Genomic DNA, 24,838 nt, shown 5'->3' with positions numbered 1-24,838 from the left:
GGGACCCTGTTGCTCAGAGCTCAAACTCTTGAGTGAGCTCTTAACCAACTGAGCCACTCGGCTGGCCCTGGGGTGAAATCTTTTATGTCATTATTTTATCTTTAATTTCTTTTTGTTTTTTAATTTAACTGTTTTTTCTAGTTTTCTAAGCTAAATGTTTAAATTCAGCACATTTCAATGTTCCTTGTTTTTTTTCATAAATTTCTTTTCTGAGATCTATTTTGGCTGAATTTTACAAGTTTTAATACAGAGCCTATCATTGTTTGTTTCTAAAGGGTGTCTTTCATTTTTTATTTTTCCTTTTGACTTTTAAGTGTTTAGAACAGTAGTTTGGAATTTTTAAGTGGATAGGTTTTGGGGGCATAACTTTTATTGTTATATTGTAGTTTTATTACACTGTGGAAAGAAGTGGCAATACATTTCTACATTTGAGAATTTGAGATTTTCTTCTTGGCGTAATATAAATTTTTTGTGCATGTTATGTGTATTTGAGAAAAGTGTATATTTTCCCTTATTGGTAGAAGTTCTATGTGGTATGTACATTGGATTAACTTTGTTTCCTCTGTTAGTCATATACTCATTTATTTTAGGTCTCTTAATCTGCTTTTTTAGAAAAACCTATTCTGTAGTTATATAAGTTTCTTATATTTATGATAACTCTTTTACTCATATATTTATGTTGCTTTAACATTTTATTTTGAAAAATTTCAAATCTATAGAAGTTTCAGTAATACTCATAAGCACCCACATACCCTTTACCTAGTTTCTCCAATTCGCAAATTGTTAACATTAAGCACCCATGCTTGCTCTTTTTGTCTTTCTCATATGTGTGTATATATATGTGTGTGTATGTATGTATATGTATATGAACATAGATGAAAAACCCTCAACAAAATATTAGCAAGTCAAATACAACAATGTATGGAAAGAATTACATACCAAGTGGGATTTATCCCAGGTATACAAAACTGGTTCAGCATTTGAAAATCCATTAATTTATCAAAAGAGGCTAAAAAACAAAAATTGTATGATCAATGATCATACTAATAGATGCAGAGAAAAGTTGGACAGAATCAAACACTCATTCAAAACAACTCCCAGCAAATGAATAAGGAGGAATTTCCTCAACTTGATAAAGAACATCTACCAAAAACCTACAGCTAACATCATACTTAACGGGGAGAAACTAGATATTTACTGCTAAGATCAGAAACAAGGCAGGAATGTTCACTCTTACCACTTCTATTCAAATTGTACTGGAAGTCCCAGCTAGTGCAAAAAGACAAGAAAAGGAAATAAAAGGTATACTCAGAGGGAAGGCAGAAATAAAGTTTTGTTTGTAGATGAAATGATTGTCTAAGTAGAACAATCTTAAAAGGATCAACAAACTCCTTGATTTAATAAGTGATTATAACAGGTATTAGGAATCAAAGTCAATTGTTGGGAGCCATGCAGGCCGACTTTACTGATTGCATATCTTGTTTTACTTGCACCTGGAGGGTGTTTTGGTTAATCTCGAGGTATGTGGAGAGAATGGCCAGTGCCTTGGGAGACACAATAGAGATAGATGGCTATCTGGGATTATGGAAGAAATTGTCTCCACTGACCTTTAAATTTCTAAGTGGATTATCAATGAATTACTCTGGAATGAGGTAATGCATATTTGTCCCTTTTTTGTACTCACCCTGGATGTATATAATGGTGGTGGAAAATAAACTCGGGGCTTCAGTATTTACTGGAGTCCTCCCGGTAACTCTCACTTCTGTCTCTTTTCTTAATCCTCGCGCCCCCCCTCAGGACTGTTTGACATATCGGCAGGTTCCGATAGTCAATATAGGAAAGTCATTTTCTTACATACAAGCTATGAACAATTAAAATTTTAAGTTAAAAGTATAATACCATTTACATTAGCACTAAAAAGGAACAGGTATAAATCTAACAAATATGTATAAGATTATATGAGGAAAATGACAAAATGCTGATGAAGTCAAAGAAGATGTAAGTAAATGGAGATAGTCCATGTACATGGATAGGAAGACTCAATATTATTGTCAAGGTGTCGACCCAGCTTGATCTAGATTCAGTGCAATCCCAATCAAAATCCCAGTAATTTTTTGGATATTGACAAACTGATTCTAGTTTATGTGGAACAGTAAAGATCCAAAATAACTAACACAATACTGAAGGAGAGAAACAGAGTTGGAGGACTCACATTACCTGACACCAAAACTTCTATAAAGCTATAGTAATCAAGACAGTGTGATACTGGTGAAAAAGCAGACACATAATGGAACAGAAAGAGAGCCCAGAAATAGAACCATACAAATATAGTGTGCATCTTTGACAAAGCAGCAAAGGCAGTTCAATGGAGAAAGGAGTCTTTTTCAACAAATGATGCTGGAACAACATCAACATGAAAAAATCTAGAAAGACATCTTTCACAAAAATTAACCCCAAATGGATCATAGATCTAAATGTGAAATGCAAAACTATAAAACTCCTAGAAGATAACAGAGGAGAAAAACCACAGGTGATCTTGAGTTTGGTGATAACTTTTTAGGCATGCCAAAAGCATGATCTATGAAATAAAAAACTGATAAGTTGGACTTCATTAAAATTAAAAACTTCTGCTCTGCAAGACACTGTTAAAAAAATGAAAAGGCAAGTAATGGACTGGGAGGAAATATCTGCAAAAGACATACCTGAAAAAGGTCTACTATCCAAAATATACAAAGAACTTAAAACTCAACAATACGAAAACAATCTAATTTATAAATGGGTAACAGATTTGAATAGACAGTTCTACAAAGGAGATATACAGATGGCAGATAAGTATATATAAAGATGCTCTACATCATATGCCACTGGGGAATTGCAAATTAAAAATGTGATACCACTATGATTTATTAGAATGGCCAAAATCTAAAACGTGCTGGTGAGAATATGGCGTAACAAGAGCTCTCATTCATTGCTGGTGAGGATGCAAAATGGTGTAGTCACTTTGAAAGACAGTTTGGCTCTTTCTTACAAAACTACACATAACTCCTACCATATGATCCAGCAATTATCTCCTTGGAATTTACCCAAATGAGGTGAAAACTGATGTCTGCACAAAAACATGCCCATGAATGTTTATAGCAGCTTTATTCATAATTGCTCAAAGTTGGAAACAACCAGGATGTCCTCCAGTAGGTGAATGGCTAAACAAACTCTGGTACATATAGACACTGGAATATTATTTAGTGATAAACAGATTTGCGATATCAAGCCAAGAATAGACATGGAGGAAATGTAAATTTATATTACTAAGTGAAAGGAGCCAATCTGAAAAGGCTATATAGTGCATGATTCCAACTATATGACATTGTGCAAAAGGAGACACCATGGCGACAAAATGATTGGTGGTTGCCAGAGGTTTGGTGGGAGAGAGGGAGGGAGGGATGAATGTGTAGAGCACTGGGGACTTGTAGGGCAGAGAAGTTATTCTGTGTGATGCTGTAATGGTGGATACATGTCATACATTTTCTCAAAACCCACAGAACGTACACCAAGCGTGAACCTTAATGTAAACTATGGGCTTTAGTCAATAAAGTATCGATATTGGTTCATCAGTTACAACAAATGTCTTGCACTAATGCAAGATGTTAATAGGGAAAATTAATAATAGGGGGAGATGAGGAAATATATGGAACGCTGTACTTTCCAATCAATTTTTCTATAAATCTAAAACTGGTTAAAAAAACAGAAAAAGAGAAAGCTAACTAAGACAATAACTAGGCCTCAAAGTATAAGTATAAAGTTTAAAACTATAAAGAAAACACAGTGGGTAACCATATTAATTTTAATAACTAGAGTTTAAAAATCCCAGGAACAAAAGAATTTTTTAGCTTTGAGACAGTAATTAAAACTGTACAAACATATATAACCATCACCACCCACATATTCTTTAGATTTTAACATTTTTCAACAAGATGAGCTGAATCTTCCGTACAAAAATACCATATTATTATTATAATGTGCATTTGAATAATGTTTACAAGATGACACCAATTACATTAGAATTTGTTACTGTCATAAAATACATACAATATCAGCAGTTGATAACATTAGTCTTTAAAAAGAATGTACAGTACTCATGTCCGGTCCAAATGGCAGGTTTAAACAGAGTAGTCATAAGTTCAAAATGTCCATTTTAAATACCAACTTAGAAACAAAGTGTGCTAAGTGAAATCAATGTGCAGCAGCTGCATGGGTCTGCTCTTCCGAGCAGGTGTGCAGGTCAGAGCTGAGTCTGCTCTGCAGCAAGTCTGCTCTGGGGGGCCAGCCGACACACCTACCCTCATGTCTGGTAGGAACACGGAAACAAATGTACTTTGAAAGTCTGATGAACACACATCACAGTTTCAAGAACTTTCTTGATGTGAAGACAGAGAACCTTGACTTGATTCATTGGGAGTCATCACACCTTTGGGTTTGACAGTTACCGTAAATTCATAGCAGTTGTACCGGTTCAAATTAAACACTCTTTCCACTAAAGACTCTTTCCACTAAAATTAGGTGGCATAATTTTGAAATTATGTTAACAATAAATTTATTTCTAAGACATCCTGCTAAAGATTGGCATTACTATTGCTTCTGTAATTTCAAAGTAGAAAAATAAATGATAAATTACCATTTTTCCACCATTGCCAAAGTGGTAGAGTGGAGCCTTGGCCACATAAGAACTATAACTGACAGCCCACAACATGTGGTCTACCTAATTGCTATAAAAAACCCAAATAGAACAAACCTCTGAGGCCCAATGAGGAAATATCAAGTAATTTAGGTAAATATACAACAAGTGAAAACTAAAACACTCGAAACTCTTTCTGGGGGCATTTTAAAAAAAAAGCTTCTTAGTCTACTTAGTATCTATTAATTTGTATATCAAATACTTGATACTTTGGCAAATAGTTTATTCAATACTTTGTCAAGTCCTACCCATATACAAGCACTGTGGGCAACAATGCTAAGAAAATGTACTTCCAGGAAAGAAAATAGGAGATGGTTTCATCTTCAAAGTGCTCACTATTGCATAGTTTTGGCAGAACTCAGTGGAAGCAGACATCTGTGGACATTTCCCAGGGTCGGGGACTGTGGAGCAGTGCGACAGGGCTTCACTCCAGCCTCCTACCGGTGGCCTCCGTACTTGGCCACCCAGTCCGTCCTCCCGTGCACTGAGGGGACCGGCTGTGCACGACGCACAAGGTTTAGCTTCTTGGCTGTCGGAGTGTAAGTAGGTCCTGAAAACTGTCCCCGACCAGGTTTTGTGTTCCAGGTGTTTTCTGAAAGAAATCAGAGTCAGCAATTGAATTTATTTGATAATTAAATTCAAAATAAAGCAATTCATCCTCTCATGGGGAAAATTTGAATTTATCTTTAAAAGATTAATTCAGTGGTCTCTAAGTTTTTTTTTTTAATATTAAAACTAGAAATTCTTGTGTAGTATTTTGTTGACAAGAATTAGAATTTTCAGTAGCTTCAGAGCCATTATTTCTGGTTTACAGTTCTCACACTGCTGCTCTTTCTTATTTGGGTTCACTGAACTGCCCATAACATTTAGGGAGGCAACACCCAACTAGGATGACCAAGTTCAGGTTCAATGGGCAATACGCACAGTGTTAGTGATTATAAAATTACATTGTGGTTACATCTAAATAATATTCAAGCACTGTTAACTACAGAAAATGTATTTAAAATTGTGAATCCTGTAAATCTCTGACTTCATAGAGCTACATAATAGATTTCTTTTTAAACATTAAAATGTGATTTTTAGAGTCAAGAAGTTTTTTATCGGAAAAAGGATGGAGGATAACAGAATCCCTCTAAAAGGTGAGCCATTCCTAGAGTGCCAAACCTTTCATCACAAGGTTTGTTTTATTCATACATTTGGCTGATTAAAATTTGGTGAAATTTTTAATTGTTATATCTGAATAATTTATGTTAAAGTTGCTTGAACATCTCAAGTGACAAAGTAGAAAGTCATTTTACAAAGAACTTGAATATCTTCTGTCCCTCCTCACTTCATACTGAGAGCTAGGTATCAGGTATTCTACCTGAGGAAGGATGGTTGATCTTTCCATTTGGGATAAATATCTTTTTAAGCTGTCACTCTTGGCTTAAACTCTGAGTCAATTTCGAAATGAGTGTGACCCTCTTGTGGACCTAATATAAATAGCTATACGTTATTTACTTGTGTGGTTTCCCTGGTTTTGCTTTATACTTTTCACTGTAAAATTGGGAGTGTAAAGAGGAAATGACAGGTCCTGATGTGCTGCTAACCTCAGTTTATAGGGAGCAGAGCCTGAAGTGAGGAACCACTCCAGTGACAGTCACCGTGTCTGCTATGTAGTTTGGTTGGGACAGGAAGGCCAAGAGCTGTACCCTTGGTGGTTTGACAGGTCATTTCATCCCACCCTTACTGGTTTTAAATTCTCAAAGGTGAAGCCCATGAAAACCTAACAAAGGCAGGGACAGAGTATCCAGATGGGCCAGTGAAGTGCACCGTGTTTTCCATGAAGAGTCCTTTAGTTCTGACCCGCTGGACACAGACAGGCATCAGTCTGTTCCATTAGTGAGCTCACACATGTGGTCCGCAGGTCAAAATGGTACCACGGGCAGAAGAGGGGATGGGAGTGGAGGGAGGAGGGAGAGAGGCAATAAGCCCTGCTGACTCCGAGAAAGGAAAGGAAACACTTGCTTAAGCTGCCACTGGGTGGAAGCGAGGGGCTTGAGTAGTAAAAAATGGAAGCTTTTCCCCAGGTCGTGACATAGCCTGAGTTGGGTCCTAAATGTATTTGAACGAAACTGTCCAGACCAAGATTTGTAAAACCTTTGAACAATGAATCATTTTGCCAAGAAGGCGATTATGTTGACATTTAGGATTCCTTTCTGAGAAATAATAGTTTGAGGACTCAGGCGCCGTTGGTCCAGAACCTAGTCGCTGACAGGGGAGCCCAGAGCTCATGGCAGGGCAAAGAGTGCTTCTGTGTCTCAGCTGTACCAGGCCCTGCACCTCAGCACTCTTGGGGTGGCCGTCAGCTCTGTATGACTGGCTGTGCATTTACTGTAAAAATGGCATGTCTCCTATAAAGGGCACTTCACTTCCCATTGAGAATGTTTTCTAAAGGAAAAGGTGTTTGCCTCTAGTTAAGAATTAATCAGTGCCACTACTGTATAACTTTTACAAGATTAAAAAACAAATTGTAAAATGGAGATCATAATGGAGTCATTGGGAGGACTGAGTTAAGGTCTGTAGAGCTCTGAGAACTGGGCCCCCGAAGGGCAGCTGTGTATGACAGAAGTCCTTCCTCAGAGTCCTCGTTACTGTCCAAGCAGGTGACGAGAAGGTACGAGAAGATTGGGATGACAGATTACAGGCAGAGGGGAGAGGACATTAATCTGATGTTGGTTCTCAAAACTTGAGGGTGAGGAGGAAAAACAACAGAGAGTGAGACAATGAGAGGAGGGGAAATAGTTGAGTAAATATGGTAATGACCTGGTTTTATTTTCTTGTGGGAAACTCACAAGTGGGAGGGCTGTAAGACCCATCTCTTACAGAACAGTGTTTTCCTAAGGATTTTCATTGACCACTTGAGAATGATTAATATTTACTTCTTTTTTTACCTTTCCTCCTATCACCACCTGTAGGAAAATCTGATAAGCAGAGTAAATGAGGAGATGAAAAGTTATGAGAAAGCATTTACTTTAAAAATGAAACCAGGAATATGCATGCTAATCTGACAGGTTAATTAATATATAAAGGTCTTTAATATCTTATAAAACTATGTTTAAAAATACCCACTTTCACTTTCTCAGAGCAGGTACTCAGATAAAAAAAAATAACTTGAAACATTATGGTTTTCTGCTTTTATATTAAAATACTGCTACTAAGCCATGGCTAACAATGCATTGTAAAGCTGGCTTAAAATATTTGAGGCTTTATAAAAATGATTGCTGCATAGAAAATGTTTATGTATTTTGTTTCAGCAGAGATAATGAAGCAATTTTTTTTTTTTAAATAGCTGAGCCATCCTGCCACCTCTTGGCAGCTCAGCAGAAGCTCAGCTCGGACCGAGAATCGAACCGGTGACTCTGTTGCTCAGAGCTCGTGCTCTTGAGTGAGCTCTTAACCAACTGAGCCACTCGGCCGGCCCTAACAATTTTTTTTTTAATTGGGGAATTGGGGAAGGGGCACAGTATTGGGGAATTGGGGAAGGGGAACAGCCAAATTGTTGTCCTTCAATCTTAGTTGTGGAGGGCGCAGCAAGCTCAGCTCCAAGTCCAGTCACAATCCAGGTCGCTCAGCTCAAGGTGCGGTGTTCAATCTTAGTTGCGAGTGGGCGTAGCCCACCATCCCATGCGGGAGTCGAACCGGCAACCTTGTTGTTAGGAGCATGTGCTCTCACCAGCTGAGCCATCCTGCCACATGTTGGCAGCTCAGCGACAGCTCAGCTCCAGCGCAGCTCACTGGCCCATGTGGGAATCGAACCGGCGTCCCTGTTGCTCAGAGCTCGCACTCTTAACCAACTGAGCCACTTGGCCGGCCTCTGAAGCAATTTTTTTTGCAGATAAGGTAACTGAGTACTGTTTAAGCAGCTCTACCGTGGTAAGAAATAGAAAATTACAGAAGTCCAGTGCTTTTTATAATTTTATCTCCAACAGTGTGAACTTGAAAGATCTGCAACCCTAATCAGGAGTTTTAATATAAGATCCTGGTTAGGATAGGCTGTGAGAATACTTTTGGAGTCAACTTTTAAATTAAATTACAACTAGCTGTCTTATCAAACTTCTGATTATCTGCCTTAATGTTTATTTTAGGTGCTTTAATAAGATCATAGTCATTTAGAGAACATTCATAATCACATCTGGTCATCTCAAGTACAGAATCGCCACCCTGAATTTCAAGAGCGTACCCTTGAGTGTGGCTGTCACACGCCACGCCACTGCAGAACAGGCGGCTAGGTCATAACCTTGGAGGGTGGGGGAGTGTCCCCGCCTAATACCAGCCAAGCCAAGCCAGTGAAAGTTCTGCCCGTTTAGTTCTATGCTCTAAAACAGATCTATAGGGGAACCGCCTGCTAATGGATACAGAACAGAGTCTCAGCATTTAGTAAGCTTTCATTCTGTGCCAGGTACTAGGTGGGAAGCTCTGAAAAATGCAACTTCTCACATCTTGTGATGCTCATTCTTTGGAATTAGACAACCTGAGTTTCAATCCTGGCTCCACCATTTACTAGCTATGTGACCTCAGGTAAATTACTTCGTGTCAGTTCCCTCCTCTGTAAAAGAGGTCTACCTCACTGGTCGTTTGTGAAGATTAACAGGCATAATCCGTGTGTCTGGCAGAGAACAAACACTTAATTAGAGGTAGCTCTTCTTATAACAACTGGACTCTCAAACCACATCTTTGGAAAGAAAACAGGATATTTTGCCAAAACAATTAGAACTATTGCTAATAAGATGAGACTAATTTAAAAGTGTTCACTGGGGGAAAGTGACTGTGGAAGCTGAAAAGTTTCTTTCTGATCAGAATTCTCAAAAACTTTTAAGTTGTTCTTACCTGAAGCGGTTGGACCGAGAGGTGCTAAGTGTATCCTCTGGCCAGCTGACTCCACTTCTTTTTTGAGAAAGGAAGGAATATATCCTGATGGATTGTAAGTAGCATAACTTCCAAGATTTCCTAGAGACGTATGATCAAGTTTCATTGTCAGAAGATGAATGTTTTAAAGCACCAGAGAGTAAAGTAACTTTGAATACTACCCCTACTGATTCTAAAGTCTATTTTTTGAGCATCTACGACAGTGGTTCTCAACCTTTCACAGGGGTCACCTAAGGCCATCGGAAAACACATATTTTCAATGGTCTTAGGAACCGAGACACCGCTCCTCTATCCGTCTCCAGGCCCACATGCAGATACGCCCACATACCAGTACCCGGCGACCCCTGTGAAAGGGTCGTTCAACCCTCAAAGGGGTCGCAACCCAAAGGTTGAGAACCGCTGATCTACAATATTTCAGGCGCAGCACTATGGTTTTATAGCTACTCCTCTTCAGTCCATGTAACAGCCCTCTTAGATGTATATTATTACCCACACCTGTGGCTCTTAGAACTTGCCTAAGTTCTCATAGTTAGTAAGCGGCTGAGCTAGAACTGGAACCCATGGCTGAGTTCACTCTGAACATATTAGGTGTTTACGACTCGAATTCTTAACATGAGAGTGTCTTTCCTTCCAGGAAGCCCCACCCCTGCGGTGCTCTCTGCTCTTCTTTGTTTTGTAAAATCACTGTACTAAGTGCACCTGTTCTCACGGGGTTGTTGTAGGGACTGAATGAGATACATGCAAAGCGCTTAGCGTAGAATCTGGTGTTCAGCAAATGTCAACTGTCATCCTCCTCCTCCTCATTGTCAGTGAGTCTAGGGGGCAATACAGGGATAGGCTGTCTAAAGGCAGGAGCCCAGCCAGGAGGTCACTGCTGGAGCTGAAATGAGAGATCATGAGGGTTTGAACAAAGACAGTCACAGAGGGCGTGGAGCAGAAGGGAACCAAGTGGGTATACGGGGAGGGAGGGGTAAAGAAAGAGGAATATAAATCCCTAACTTTGAAGGTGACGTGATTGAGGACAACAGTAGGGGAGGAGAATCAGGATTGGGGGAAGATTCGGTGCCTGTGGGATATTCAAGTCACAGAGGTGGAGTGGGCCTCGAGGTTTGGGATTATCAGGGTGTGGCGATTACAGGGCATGGAGGAGTCATCTCACAGGGATTGCAAAATGTGCAAAGACCCAGAACAGAACCCCAGGGAACACCAACATTAGGGACAAAGAAAGGACCCAGTGGAGGAAAGAGAATAGCAAGGTAGATGGTAAGAAGAACAGGGGATGAACATTCAAGAGATGAAAACGTGTGAACAAAGAGGGAAGAGCAAATGAGGCAGAGGCCTGGTGGGATTTGCGCTGCCCACTGGATGCAGCCACAGGATACTGTCAGCGCCGAGCAGGAGCTGTTTCAGCGGCCTGAGGGTAAACTGGAGTGTGTTAAGGAGCAACCTGGTAATACGAAGAAAAGTCAATAGAACTGTTCTTTCCGGGAGCCTAGCTACACCAGGAAGAAGACAATCTGTCTGCGAGAAGGTGAAACGGCTCTGATCACCTTGGTGGCCTCAAAGAACTGTTCACTTGGCAGCTGCAATTGAAGCGTTTCTTACACAGTGTTATTTGTTCACAAGTCGTGATCCCTGATCATGGTGCTATGCAGAGTAGGCTCTCAATAAGCGTTTGCTCTTGAACCAATAAATGTCAAACAGCAATATTATTTATCAGACCCTAAAGGATTAAACATATGTTACCAGTTTATACAACTTTTAACACTACTGAATTTTGCATAAGCACAGCTAACTAATTTGACCTTTCTTTTATCTCCAGTACTCACTGTAAATCACTAATCAGCCCTTTACTTCAAAGACTTTGAAAGAAGTTAAGGCAGGATCACATTCAGTGTCAACTTCAGAACATCTCTTGCTCTTGTCCTTATCATCAGAGCAAACACTTATTAAATGCTCACTGTGCGACAGACATTCTAGGTATGGTTATATAGTAACACCCAGGTAAATATTATTTTCTCCATTTTATAGACGGGAACACTGACTTGGGGAGACTAAGTAACTCTTCCCAAATCACAAGGCGAGTGAGTGACAGAAGGAGGATATGTCAGACTCTAAAAGCCATGCACTGAACAGTTCTGTGAGGCTTCTTCCTACGGAAGAAGAAGTTGCTAAGGAAAAATGCATAGAAAATGAAGTCTTAGTATTTCGCCCTATCATTAGGAGTACGTTGTGAGCTGCAGATTTTTAGGTTGGAACCAATAGTCAGCACTGTTTAAACCAACACCAAACCTCTAGGTAATCTACCATCTCTATTAGCCTGGTCAACCTTTCCTTTTAAATGATTGTTCATGCTTAAGAAATAAGCTTCAGAACTAAAAAAAAATCCCAGGAATACTGATTATAAAATTAGATAATATCCTTTTGAGTAGATTTACTTGATTTGTATAAATTGTCATAATGAAAGAAGATGCGCATAGAGCTTCTGAGAGCACATTTGTCTTAGAATCCCAACTACTGAACAAAGATGTTTTGATGATGTGGAGTGCGTCTATCTCTCCTAGGCCAGATCCGTCCTAAAAGCAGGTGACTTTGGACTACATAGTGGCTTTTTATGACAAAGGTAAATGTTGAGAAGAAAATTCAACAAAAGATTCAAAGAATCTTGCCCAGAATTATCAAAGAAGNTCATAAAAAACAAACAATGAATACACGTAGTCTACTTGTACTTCAGCAAAATAGGTGACAGGGTCTTTCATTCTATCAGTGAAATGAAGTAATGAAAGGACAACAAAAGTGGATGCTTATGTCCACCACCAAAGTTATATGTTGAAATTTATATTCCCCCAAAATTTATACCCCAACTCCAATGTTATGGTATTTGGAGATGGGGCCTTTGGGAGGTGACTGGGGATTAGATGAGTGTGAGGCCCTCATGATGGGATTAGTGCCTTTATAAGAAGAGACTTTAGAGAGCTTGCTTTCTCTCTCTGCTATGTAAGGGCAGAGCGAGAAGGAGCTGTCTGCAAACCAGGAAGAGGACCCTCTCCAGGAATCAAATTGGCTAGCGCCATGGTCTTCGACGTCCCAGCCTCCAGAACAGTGAGAAAATAAATGTCTATTGTTTAAGCCACCCAGTCTATGATATTTTCTTATGGCAGCCCTAGCAGACTTAGACAAGTACATAATTCAATAATCTGACCAAGAGTACTGATTAATGGATCAGGGTCAATCTAGAAGAAGGTTCTAGTGGTCTGCCCAAGGGCTCATTGCTATTCTCTTCATCATGAATGTAACAGTAGAGAGAAAAACAAACGAGCAACTAAACAAATCCATAGCCGTCAACAAGCTGGGCAGAATGGTTAACTGAGAAAAGAAAATAAGGGTTCAAAATTTAGGAGAGGTAAAAGTAAGATCTTACAATTTTTTTAATCTTAGAGATCAAATACACAAAAAAAGTTACAGAATATGTGATTTAGTAGAAGAATAGGCCTAGGAATTTTAGTTGACAGAATGCTCAATCCCAACTCTGGAACTTATTAGCTATCTAATAATTTAGGGCTGGGTTATGGGGTATTTGAACTTAGCAAATGCATACAGGGGGCCTAGCATAGTGCATGGCACTTAGTAGCTAACTCAATAAATATTACTTCCTTTCCTTCCATCTCAGTATAAGTCAACATTTGATGTGTGTTCCAAGAAGAAAAATGTCATCTGTGGCGGTACAAGGGAACATATGGTTCTGGACTGTTGGAGGTGAGTCTTTCNAAAAATGGGTTTCAAGTCAACTGCATACCGCACCAGTGGTCTTTAGATTCTCTTGCTCCCAGATGCAAAGAATTTTTTTTTGTTTTAAGAAACAATTATGTAGTTTCCTACACAACTTCAAGTTGATATCTATAATTTTTCATAATAATTTTATTTATCATTTCTTGTTAATAACAGAGAAAACAGTAAACATTTTATACGATGAAATATGAAGATTGACTGTAATGAGAGTATTTCATGGTATCGCCTGATAAAATAAGCTTTAACTACTTTATTTCATAAAACACTCAGAATCTTCAAAAAAATTATATATAATTTATATCCGTAGGTTTTGAAACATCGGATGGTTTCACAGTACATTTAAAAAAATAAGCGTCACTGGGCTCTGGTGCTTCCTTGCTTCTGAATCTCCATGCTTTCCAACACAGACCAAAATATCCTATTTCTAATGCGGGGTTTTCCCCTAAAGAGAAATATGTACAAGACAGGGGATGACAGAAAGCCCTTTAAGTTGAAGGTGTCAGTGTTCTGATCTCTCTCATTGTTCAGCACCTCACAGGTCCTCACACACCCTCATGCCATGCAAGATTTGAAATGGCTGAGGTCTGTGACTTTCTGGCAAAGTGGGAGGGGGATTAAACACATTTATTCTCAAGTTCATGTATTTTAGGGAAGAGTACCTATGAAACTTGAGGATCTGGAAATTAACTATCCAAGAATTATCCAAGCATATGTCCCCCTTCGAGGAGTCTTCATGTACCTTCAGAGGTATGTGTACCCGAAGTGAAGACTTCTCCACCATACAGTGCCAAACAGCTAGCAGGTAAATTTCCCTAACTCACGCCACATCTTTACCCCTTTCCCTCTCTGTTCCAAAGAGGAAAAAAGAAAATATTTTTCCAAAGCCTTCACCAAAATTTAACCCACCCTCACTTCAAAGTTGAATAATTATTCAACTTATAAAAAGAAAAGGGACTGCTAGAGATATTAAAATTCCAGAAAAAAATTCAGGGAATGATCAAAAGAGATTAGAATAGCAAGCAAAAAAATAGTTGAATCTGGACACCATTAACTTTGTAGATGGTGCTTTGCTTTCTGCAGATAGGTATGTGAATTTCAAATGGAAAAAATGGNGAACTCAATTCTATTTCCAAAGCTTACCCAGCTCTAGAGGGGCCATCTTCAAGACAAAAAAAATGTCAATAGGGTAACAATAAGGCTCCAGTTTAGATTGTTTCTAATTTTGAATCTATGAGTAATTCTTAAATTTCAATTACAGGCCATGCATTTGACCCAAAGTAATTTTCAGAATTTGTACGATCTTTCTGGCTAAAAAGGAAACAATCAGATGGGTCTCAGATACCCTGAAATATATTTCTGAAAACCACATTAGGGAGCAAACTATGAAAATAGGGTGCTTTGGGTCCATTTATCCCTTGACAAAAATTTGCATTAGTCTTTCCCACCACCAGAGGGCTCACTTCTATAGGTATGATAATTACTGAGTTGCTACATTTCAATCAGTGAAATGTACTCGATTTAAAAACAAAACAGGAAAAAGTGGCCTCTATGAATGTATTCTGCTAACTTTCTTATAACCCTGCTTTTGCAGTCAGATCAGAACTCCATCAGGGTTTCAACACCAACATTGACAAACCTACCGGTATCTAAATAGAGGTAAAAATGCAAGTACCTTTGCTCCTTTCACAAGCACACGCCATCTCTTATGGCCTTAACTCCACCTCTTCTCACCCTCCTAAGCCTTTCAGTTCCTCATTCATTCACCCCCTCTTCTGCATGATCAACTCTGGAAATGATCATTCCCATCCACATGCAAATCTGCTCCCAAAGTCCCAGAGTCACCACTGTGGAGGTGCCTCCCCATCCCGAACTGCAATCTGGTATTGGCTCCATTTCTCAGCTCCTCTTCACAGCCACATGTGCCAAAGAGTTGTCTGCATTTTCAGTTGCTAATTTCTTATCTCTCATCCTTTTTCAACCCACACCCTCCCCATTCCAGACTGAAACTCACCAGGGACCTCTCCACTGTCCATTCCTATCCAACTGCTCAGCAGCAAACAACTTTTTCAGGTAAACTCTCCCTTCTCAGCCTTCGGAAACCACCTTTTTGTGGGTTCCCCTCATCTACCCAGCTGCTTCCCCCATATTTCTTAGCTCCTCCTCCTCCCCTGCACCCACTCACAATCTCTCCGCAGGTGATCTCAGATCAGCCAGTGCCTTTCCCACTTCTGCCTGAAACATCTTTTCTCAGCTCCTTACATGACTGCCTTCTTCTCATCTTTCTTGTGTCAGCTCAAATGTTAGAAAATGGAAGAGTGTGTTCTCCTCGCCCCCCAGCAGTCCGACTCCAGCTCATCTCCCTGTTTTCACAATAGCACTTAGCACTACCTGCTCCCATTCTCTCTCTCCACTAGAACAGAAGTTCATGGAGAGCCCCTAGCGAGCTCCACCCAGCAGCCCAAATGATCCTTCAAAAACACAGATCAGATCATTCAGGAAGCAGTCTAAAATTCTACATTTTATAAAAAGTTGTATGGGGGTGCAGAATTGTTTCAATATAATTTAGCATTTCCTGAAGGCATAGCTTTGGGGAGGGAGGGTGGTATTTTTTGAAGCACACTCTTCATCTTGATTTTTGGCCTCTAGGCATTTCTTGAGCAGACGTCACAGAGGCAAGGAGGCCCAGAAAACTCCTTGGTGACAAACACTGACAAGGCTGAGCCAGCAAACAGCACCGTGATTATACATTTTATTTCACGGACACCCTTTCTGCAGATTCCAAAATACTTGAGCTTGGCTTATCTATATTCTAGTTAGCAGTAAACATGTTATTTTCTCAGCTTACCTGGAAGGTATCTTGATTGTTTCAAGTAGTACTGTTTAGCTGTTGAAGCAGTTGACAATTCGGAATCAGATTTTAGGGAGATAGCAGCAGGTAAGCTCTTGTTTTCCCCTGTAGAGTGGTTGGAGTGTGACAGCACTGATTCTGGAAGCCTTGAAAGTGAACACAAAGTAGCATTCAGTGTGAAAAATCAGAAGATGACAGCTACTGGTGGGTGTTCTCACCCGCCTTCTGCACATCTTTTCAATCTGGCAAGGTGACCTCACTTCCATGAGTCCTTTTGCGGATAGAAACACTAAATGACAATGCTTGCCCCAATGAATATTAGGCAGTGCATAGAACCATTTCTAATACTAGACATTACGTGACAGAAAGCTTTATAACTGAGCAGCAAATAGACTGTGTATACTGTGTTTCTATCTTTCCTACGACTGCTGCAGTTGTGGATTTATGATGTGGGAAGACGGTATGTGGCAAGGGGAGACCATCAAAGCCATCATCACTTGTCTACTACAGTAACACATAATCAGGAAGGGTGTTAGGACCCCCACGGAGGCTCGCACTGACTCGCGTGGCCCTTTGAACTGCTGGCGACCCCTGCCCCAGACACAGGTAAGCCCCCTTCATTAGAAAGAGCTCCACCCATTTATGGCTTCTTTCTCTTCCCCTCGGCCCATTGTAATGATACCAACTGCTGAAATTCTACCCATTTTCAAAACCACTTACTCTAAAAAAGACTTTCCTCTCCTCCTCAAAGTAGTCTGCCCATAAACAGAACTCTTAGCGCTCCCTACAGCTCCTTCATTAGTGGCACTCAATACACACTCCATCTTGTGTTATCGTTATTGGAGGTCTGGTTTCTGCTGCTAAACATTGATGGCTAGAAGACAGACTATTCCATGTTCATATCTTTAATTAACACCAACTAGGTAAATGTCTACTGAGTATGAATACAAGTATAAATATGGATGTCTTGCTATACATCTATATTTTTTAACTGAAAAAAAGACAACTGGGCCGGCTGAGTGACTCAGCTGGTTAAGAGCTCGCTTGGGAGCGCCAGCTCTGAGCAGCAGGGCTGCAGTTCNCATCTTATAATTATAGACATTTAAAAATAAAACTATTACATCTGTTCTTTAAATATAACCAATGGAATCTAAATATCATAGTGATTTTGTGCCCATCAATACTGACTTAAGAAATACATGAACAGGTTTTATTTGTAACAGTTGGAAATTTTACAACAATCCTTTTTCTCTCTAAAATTTTACATTCATTCATAAGTTAACTCCCAAATTTTATCCAAATAATAATTTTAGGCTTAAAAGTCTTTAAATTGGTCAACACACTCAAAATATATATAAATTGAAACCTTTGAAAAAACTTCTTGTAACCATAAACATATTAAAATATTCTTTTCTGGATTAAACTAGTGATATTTACAATGATTCATTGTATATAATTAATAAAAAAAAGATGAATATTTAAATTTTGATTACTAAACATGAAAAGTAATTTTGGGGGGAAATTCATCTATTAACAAGAAAGATGGGAACTTTTTCAAGTAGCTCATGTATCCACAAATAAATATTATTTATTGCTAAAATCAGACAGGTTCAACATCAATTCTGTTCCTTCCACCCCCTCCACCCCCACCCATTTTTGGAGATGGAAGCACTGAGAAACCTCGTTAATATAAACAAATAGTTGGGAATGAAAGCTGTTTTTGTTACAGCTTGGTCATATAGTCCGAACTCTATTAGAGTTATAGACCAAAAATCATATAGTGATCTCATAAAAAGTGATTTTGAATTATCAGCTAATAACTCAATTAGGTTGTTCTTCAATTTTTAGAAAGTTAAGAACTAGAACCACTTGACTTAAAAAGGATTTGTTCCCCAATCACTTTGTTAACACTAACACCAACATATCAAATGATCCCTTTCAGTGGCACCCCAGTTATTTTTATTTGCATTTTGGGGAAATAGGAAACACGCCATAGTAAACAGTGACCAGTCATTTCTTCTGTGAAGTAGGAGACTAGAGACAGTTGCTCAGGCAGTTCGGTGTTAGGAAAGAATCCATATGAAAGCTGAGATCTGGCAAATGACTCCCTTCAAACTATCTGTTTTCCGTACCAGTTGGAAAACTTTTATGTACCCCTGCNGCGGAGGGGACTGAAAGGCTCCTTCATGCACAGGAACTGTTACTTAGTCATTGGTGGATGATGTTACATGTGGAGCACGCAAGGGAACTGGGGATATTTCTCCTAGAAAAAGGGGCAGATAATATATGGGCCATTTTCAAATCCTAAAAGGCCACCTTTCTGGAAGAGTGATTAACTGTTGTTAAAAGTTACAGAAAACTAGATTTTAGCTCAGTATAAGAAAGAACTTTCTAATAGTCAGAATTGCCCCAAAGATGACGTAGATTCCTCAGGACCCTGGAGGTAGTTCGAAAGTAGTGTGAACAATTACGCATTCGTTCATTCAACAGATATTTGTTGAGAATATATAATGTGCCAACCCCCGTTCTTGGTTCTGGGTCTGTATTCATAAACAAAACAGACAAACATCCCTGGCCTCATGGAGTTTACATTCTAGTAGGAATAGCTAGAGACTAAACAGTGTACGTAAGAAACAATCATTAATAGTATGTCAGAATGTGATTAGTGCCATTGGCGGGCAGGGCTGGATAAGGAATTACACAGTGTTCTTTAAGATCTCTTTCAGTTTTAAAATGCCCATAGGTTAATGCATTTGGGAATATACATCCCAAGGAAACAGCTAAAATATAAGGCACCAGACGAGCTCCCTGAGCTGCACAGAAGTGGGAGGGGAAGTTTTACACTATGTCTGGCACTTTAAAAACCCATTCTGTTCATGTTCGTTAACACTAAAAAGCAGTATAAAATTACTATTAAAATCCTTAAGATTTAGGGTCAGCTAGCTCTCTTTAGTCTCAGATTCTTTTCAATTCCTTCTCTGAGTTCTTCTTTACCATCTAAGTAACTTAACTGTTAAAGAAAGTCTGTAGCATGCAAACTTTATTATGTTCATTCTGACAGTTTTAGAATTTCAAGTTATCTCATGCCAAGCTCCTGCCATAGGAAGCAGAGGTTTTAACATAGAATAATCTTTTATATCTTGCTCGACATTTTTAGGAATGCCTAAAAACAAAATCCTAATTGAACCAGTCAAGCCATGGCGTCTAATGCGTCACAGGCTACTTACGGTTGGCATGTTTTTGACGATACTGGGAAACAGTATTTGCGGCTGTTTCTGTTGGCTCTGCTGCTTTGGCTCTTGCTGGGCATCCGTGTCCTGTGGTGGCTGGATGGGCTGCAGTGGCTGGTGGCTGTGTTTCGGCTGGGGCTGGCCGGCAGTCTGATCCTTTATGTCCGGCAGAACCTTAGGTTCTAGATCAACTAAAGATGGCTTTGATTCTAGTGGCTGCACCTGCTTATTTAAAGACTGTTTCGATTCCAGATGATGTGAGGAAGGGCCTAAGACTTGACCAACTTGAAAATATGGATGTTTTAATGCCTANATTAGAATAGCAAGCAAAAAAATAGTTGAATCTGGACACCATTAACTTTGTAGATGGTGCTTTGCTTTCTGCAGATAGGTATGTGAATTTCAAATGGAAAAAATGGTGATCATAATTCAATAGGGCACACTAAAAATTTACCAAGAACCCCTCCTTCCACATACATGCAATACTCAGCCATTAATACTGAGAATCCTTACTGTGAGAAATCAAGACTCTCACCTTTTTAGAGTTAGACACACAGTTTTAGGTTTTGTGGAAGAAAACATTCAGCTACTTACTGTCTTTTAATATCGACATTTATTTATATTTAAGGAGTAAAATAAGGTTGGTGCATGATAAAAATATACTTTTGGGAGGAATCTGACATCTTACCGAAATGGAGAATCTTCTCTCGTCTTTTCTTTGAAAATTCTCATGCTTGGCTTCTTGGAATCGGAGGCTCCGAAATCACAGTCCTCAGACTCTTCCCAACTATCTCCAGCCTTGAACACGGTCTGACCCCAACGCCTCCTAGCGCTCTTATGCCCCAGCATGCCATGTGGCTTCTGCGGTGGAAAGTCAGTCATCATCATCATCCATAATCATTTGCTGATGGCCTTTTATACACAAGCATACATATTTGATACTAAGATTCCCCATTCTCAAGAAGCCTCCCATATAGTTAAGGAGATAACACACACACACACACACACACACACACACACACACACATTTAAAAGAATTCACAAAAATAAGTAGCACATGCTAAAAATGCAATAGGAATTGAGAGGGAGGAGAGATCACTGTGAACTTGGTTTGGCAGGAGACTTGAATACTTAGGATCAGAGCTGACTCTTCATTGATGTGTAATTTGGAAAACTGCCATGTGTGACTGTATCTCTTTGGGAAAGTGACTAAACTTCTCAAAGCCTTGGTTTCCTCCTCCTGAAATGGGGACATACAGTACATATGTAACTTAGTGTTTTTGAATTTAATAGTAAAATACACCAAAAATCCTTAGGATAGGGCCTAGCATATAATACGTTACTAAAGGCTAGGTATCATTATTGTTGTTGTTGTTGCTATTCTAGAGTTTGGAAGAGGAAATGTGTAAAGGATGGCTTTTAAGGGGTAAGTGCCAGTGTTTGTTCCAGGAAGAAAGGGTAGACTGCGTTTACTGAAGCAGATGGTTTTTGCTGGGAGTACAGAGGACAAGGTTGCAAAGACAGACTGATATCATATTAGGAAGGGCCTTCAGTGTCTGCCTGAGAAACAGCACCTATCCTATGGGCAATGGAGAGCACTGGATGTTTTTCAGCTAAAAAAGTGATGTGATAAAGGTAACATTCTAGAAANCAGCTGCTTCCAGACCTTATGAGCTTTGGCTTTTCACAAAGGGAACGCCTTAGCAAGGTTTCACATTTATGAGACATATAACTACCCCTGTTTGGAAGCCAGAAACAAGCCTGGTTGGTCTGTACCAAGCCTCGAGGTTGCCTGTCATCAGTTCTCTAAGGAAACATTCCATCAGGTAAATAATTTCCCTTTCTTACAGGATATAGCTCCTTATGGATTTGGCTTCCTAATATAACACCTACAAATAGAACTATAATAGGCTATGACCTAACAATAAGGAAGATGCACTAGATAGCCATTATGCATATTAAAAACATCTTTACCATATAAAAAAAATACCTAAAAAGGAAGGCAAGGTAGGGGGAAAAAATTAGGATCTCTTTAAGTGGACGGTTTTCATAAATATAGCTCAACAAAGAATGGGCCCCAAATATTTAAATTGCTTTATTAATCCAGTTAGCCTTGGGATAGCCCTAGCTTTTTTTTTTTAAGTGAATATATACACTATCGAATATAATTGCTTTAATTTTTGTTGTTGTTGTTGTTATGGTTTTTTTTGCGGTGAAGAAGAGAACTTTATTCAGTGCACGCTGCTCAATCGTGAGAGAGCTCGGCTGTGAGAACAGCAGGGCTTAATTTTGTTTTTTTAAAGACTCCATTTTTTTTTTTTTTTGAAACAGACACAATCTAGAATAGTACATCATTTACATATTAGTTTATAAGCTTGTATTGGGCATCTATATGTTAGGGAGAAGTAGAAATTAACATACTATCATCCATCACTTCAAAGGTGATTAAAAAGTCAGGTAGCAAATATTTACTGAGCACCTAGCACGTGCCAGGCAGTGTGTGTGGCACGGGAGAAAAAGTGATGAGCAAAATAGACAAGTTTCCACACTTTCGGCTCTTAAAATCTACTCTAATGAGAAAGGAGACATTCATAGTTATAAATCAATTAGCTAAATAAATAGCAGTGTACAAATTCTTTGAAGAATCTGGTGCTGAGAGGGCAAATAACAGAAGCAACTAAGCTAGTTTTTCTTCAAAAAAAGTAGTTTTCAGCTGAAATGTGAATCATGATTAGAACTTGGTAGGGGGTGGGGAGTGGGTTCCCAGGGAAGGAACAGTGCAGCCAAGGCAGCCCACCTGAGATGGGAAAGAACTCAGAGACACTCAACGTGGATGGAGCAAACACAGGAAGTGGCACAAAATGAGGCTGTGGAGGGTAGCAGGGCTCAGAGCACGTAGGAATTGTGTGTCTTGTTAAGAAACTTTAAAGCAGCAGGAGTGGCAAATACAGAAATGATACAGGACACTGAATACACTGGGTGGGAGGAAGGACGGTAAGCGATAAACGGAACTCGAGAAGATCCACAGACCAGGGTTTCAAAGTGCTACGGAGTGAGCTACTCTTCCTGCCAGCTTGGTGACACGGATTCAAGCTCGAGTCCTGGTTGTGGGACAGGCAGTGAGAGCAGAGGGCACTGTGGAGAGATGTCAGTGCTTCCACTGCATACTCTACATGCAGCTACCTTGTGATAATGAAGTACCTAAGGCTTACAGGGTGAGCTGATGATGGCAGTCCCATGGTAAATAACAGAAAAACAGAATCTCAAAGTCTTGTCCCAGTACACAGCCGGTCAGCAGCAGGTCAGTAACTAGGACTCTTGCGTCTTTCTCCCTGAAGGCCAGCCAGTGTCACACATCTGCCAATCCTTGTAGCACCATGTCATGCTGCCCTGAAATTATATGGTACATTTCTAGAACTCCCATAATCCTAAAGGTTGATGTTTAATACGATGTTTTATACTTGGCTTTATGGTAAAAAAGAGGGCCCCCAAAGAGATTACTCTTTTTTTTAATTTTTTTATTTTTTATCCCTGAAGATACTCAGTTATAAAAATAACTTTGGGTCACAAATGTCAAGAATCACTTCTCATTTGGGTTTCTATCCTCTACAGTTGCTGGCTCACAATAGGTGCTCAGTAAATGTTTGTCCAAGTGACTGAACTCAATTCTATTTCCAAAGCTTACCCAGCTCTAGAGGGGCCATCTTCAAGACAAAAAAAATGCCAATAGGGTAACAATAAGGCTCCAGTTTAGATTGTTTCTAATTTTGAATCTATGAGTAATTCTTAAATTTCAATTACAGGCCATGCATTTGACCCAAAGTAATTTTCAGNATGGGATGTTGGGCTACTCCCACCTGCAACTAAGACTGAACATGGCACCTTGCGCTGAGCTGCCCTGAGCTGCCGAAGGGTGGCTGAATGGCTCAGTGGTTAGAGCGTACATTCTTAGGAACAAGGTTTCCAGTTCAACTCCCACATGGGATGGTGGGCTGTCAAAATGTATTTATCAATATGCTAGCAAAGAGAAGATACTTATGGGAAAAAAGTATAAAAATACTAATAAAAACGATCACTGTTTGGGTTTTAACTAGATCACACGTTCAATTGCTGCTAGTGCATGGGTTTTGGGGTTGCTGATGACTGATTGGCTGACACAGTCTCCAGCAGTGGTTCTCAACTGGGGGTGACTGTGCCCCACAGGAGACATGTGGCAATGTCTGGGACATTTTTTATTGTTATAGTTGGGGGGAGGGAAATGGTCCCGGCACCTCGGCATGCTGCCAGGAATGCTGCTGAACATCCTACAGTGAGAAGCAGACCCCATAACAAAAGATTATCTGGGCCAAACCGTCAGTAGTGCCACGGCTGATAAAACTTCAGAGAATGTCTGAAGGCTTCTGTGCAGCTCAGCTGTGGACACTGATCCTCTCTCATCAGTGTCTTGTGCCTGGATGGAGGAGGGACGTTCCCAGCTCTGGTGAGTTTATTTGCTCTGCAAGACAGCCCATCCCTGTTTTCCTGCACCCCCTGCCCTATGAGCAGAACCCTGACCCACAGTCAGCTTCTTCTCAGGTGTGTAAGGGACAGAGACAGTGCTGTACATGGTCCCTGTATCCTATAACTTAACCTTCCCCTAACTAGGTCTCCCTGCTTCCACTAAAAAGCAGGGCTATAAAATAGTAAGAAAGAGGTTAAGGGCAGGGAGGTATCTTTGGCAGAGGTGAAAAGAGTTTTTATTCTATGATGTCCCCTACCACAACTGATGTGTTTGTACACTGACACTACTAAGTGGAACTCAACAAATATAGACAATTTAAATACATCAATGCCTGAATACATCAAATTATGAATTAAGTCACATTCATTAATATGTCAACACTTCTAAATTAATAATGCATATTTTGGAGCTAGATACCTTAATGAACATTTTGTAATTTCAAGGTTTCATCTCTAACAGCTTTTCCCCTTTAAGATAACAGTTACCATCCTTCAGGAAGAGAAAGTTCAAAAAAATAATTATTTTTTTATTGTTTATTAAGGGAATATTTGATCATTACATAGAATAAGGAATGTATAGAAAGTTCTCAAGAAGAAATTATACCACACTTAGACTGAAGAACAAAAGGACAGCAACATGTCTTTCCCCCTTCCCCGATTCCCCAACGCTGTTCCCTCTCCCAATTCCCCAATAAAATCTTAAAAAAAAAAAATTAAGAATAGAATTACCCTATGACCCAGCAATCCCTCTTTTGGGTATCTGCCCCCAAAATCTGAAAACATTCATCCATAAAGATATATGTACTCCAATGTTCATTGTAGCATCATTTA

The 24,838-nt window shown here is 39.6% G+C and overlaps 1 protein-coding gene across 1 annotated transcript in view; it reads right to left on the bottom strand.

Annotated features, from left to right (window-relative positions):
• Positions 1–3,165: 3,165 nt before the first annotated feature.
• The window catches only part of MAK (male germ cell associated kinase), a gene marked incomplete at its 5' end in the record, with an annotated part of 53,114 nt that continues 31,441 nt past the window's right edge, over positions 3,166–24,838 (bottom strand). Inside the window, 4 exons of the mRNA XM_019633914.1 lie at positions 3,166–5,324; positions 9,602–9,763; positions 16,275–16,423; positions 19,494–19,816. Coding sequence (XP_019489459.1) covers positions 5,170–5,324; positions 9,602–9,763; positions 16,275–16,423; positions 19,494–19,816 — 789 coding nt within the window. The remainder of the gene's footprint in view (positions 5,325–9,601; positions 9,764–16,274; positions 16,424–19,493; positions 19,817–24,838) is intronic.

Source organism: Hipposideros armiger, unplaced genomic scaffold (genome assembly GCF_001890085.2).
Source record: "Hipposideros armiger isolate ML-2016 unplaced genomic scaffold, ASM189008v1 scaffold_1438, whole genome shotgun sequence".
Classification (NCBI taxonomy): Eukaryota; Metazoa; Chordata; class Mammalia; order Chiroptera; family Hipposideridae; genus Hipposideros; species Hipposideros armiger.
This window is presented reverse-complemented; position numbering and strand designations above follow the sequence as displayed.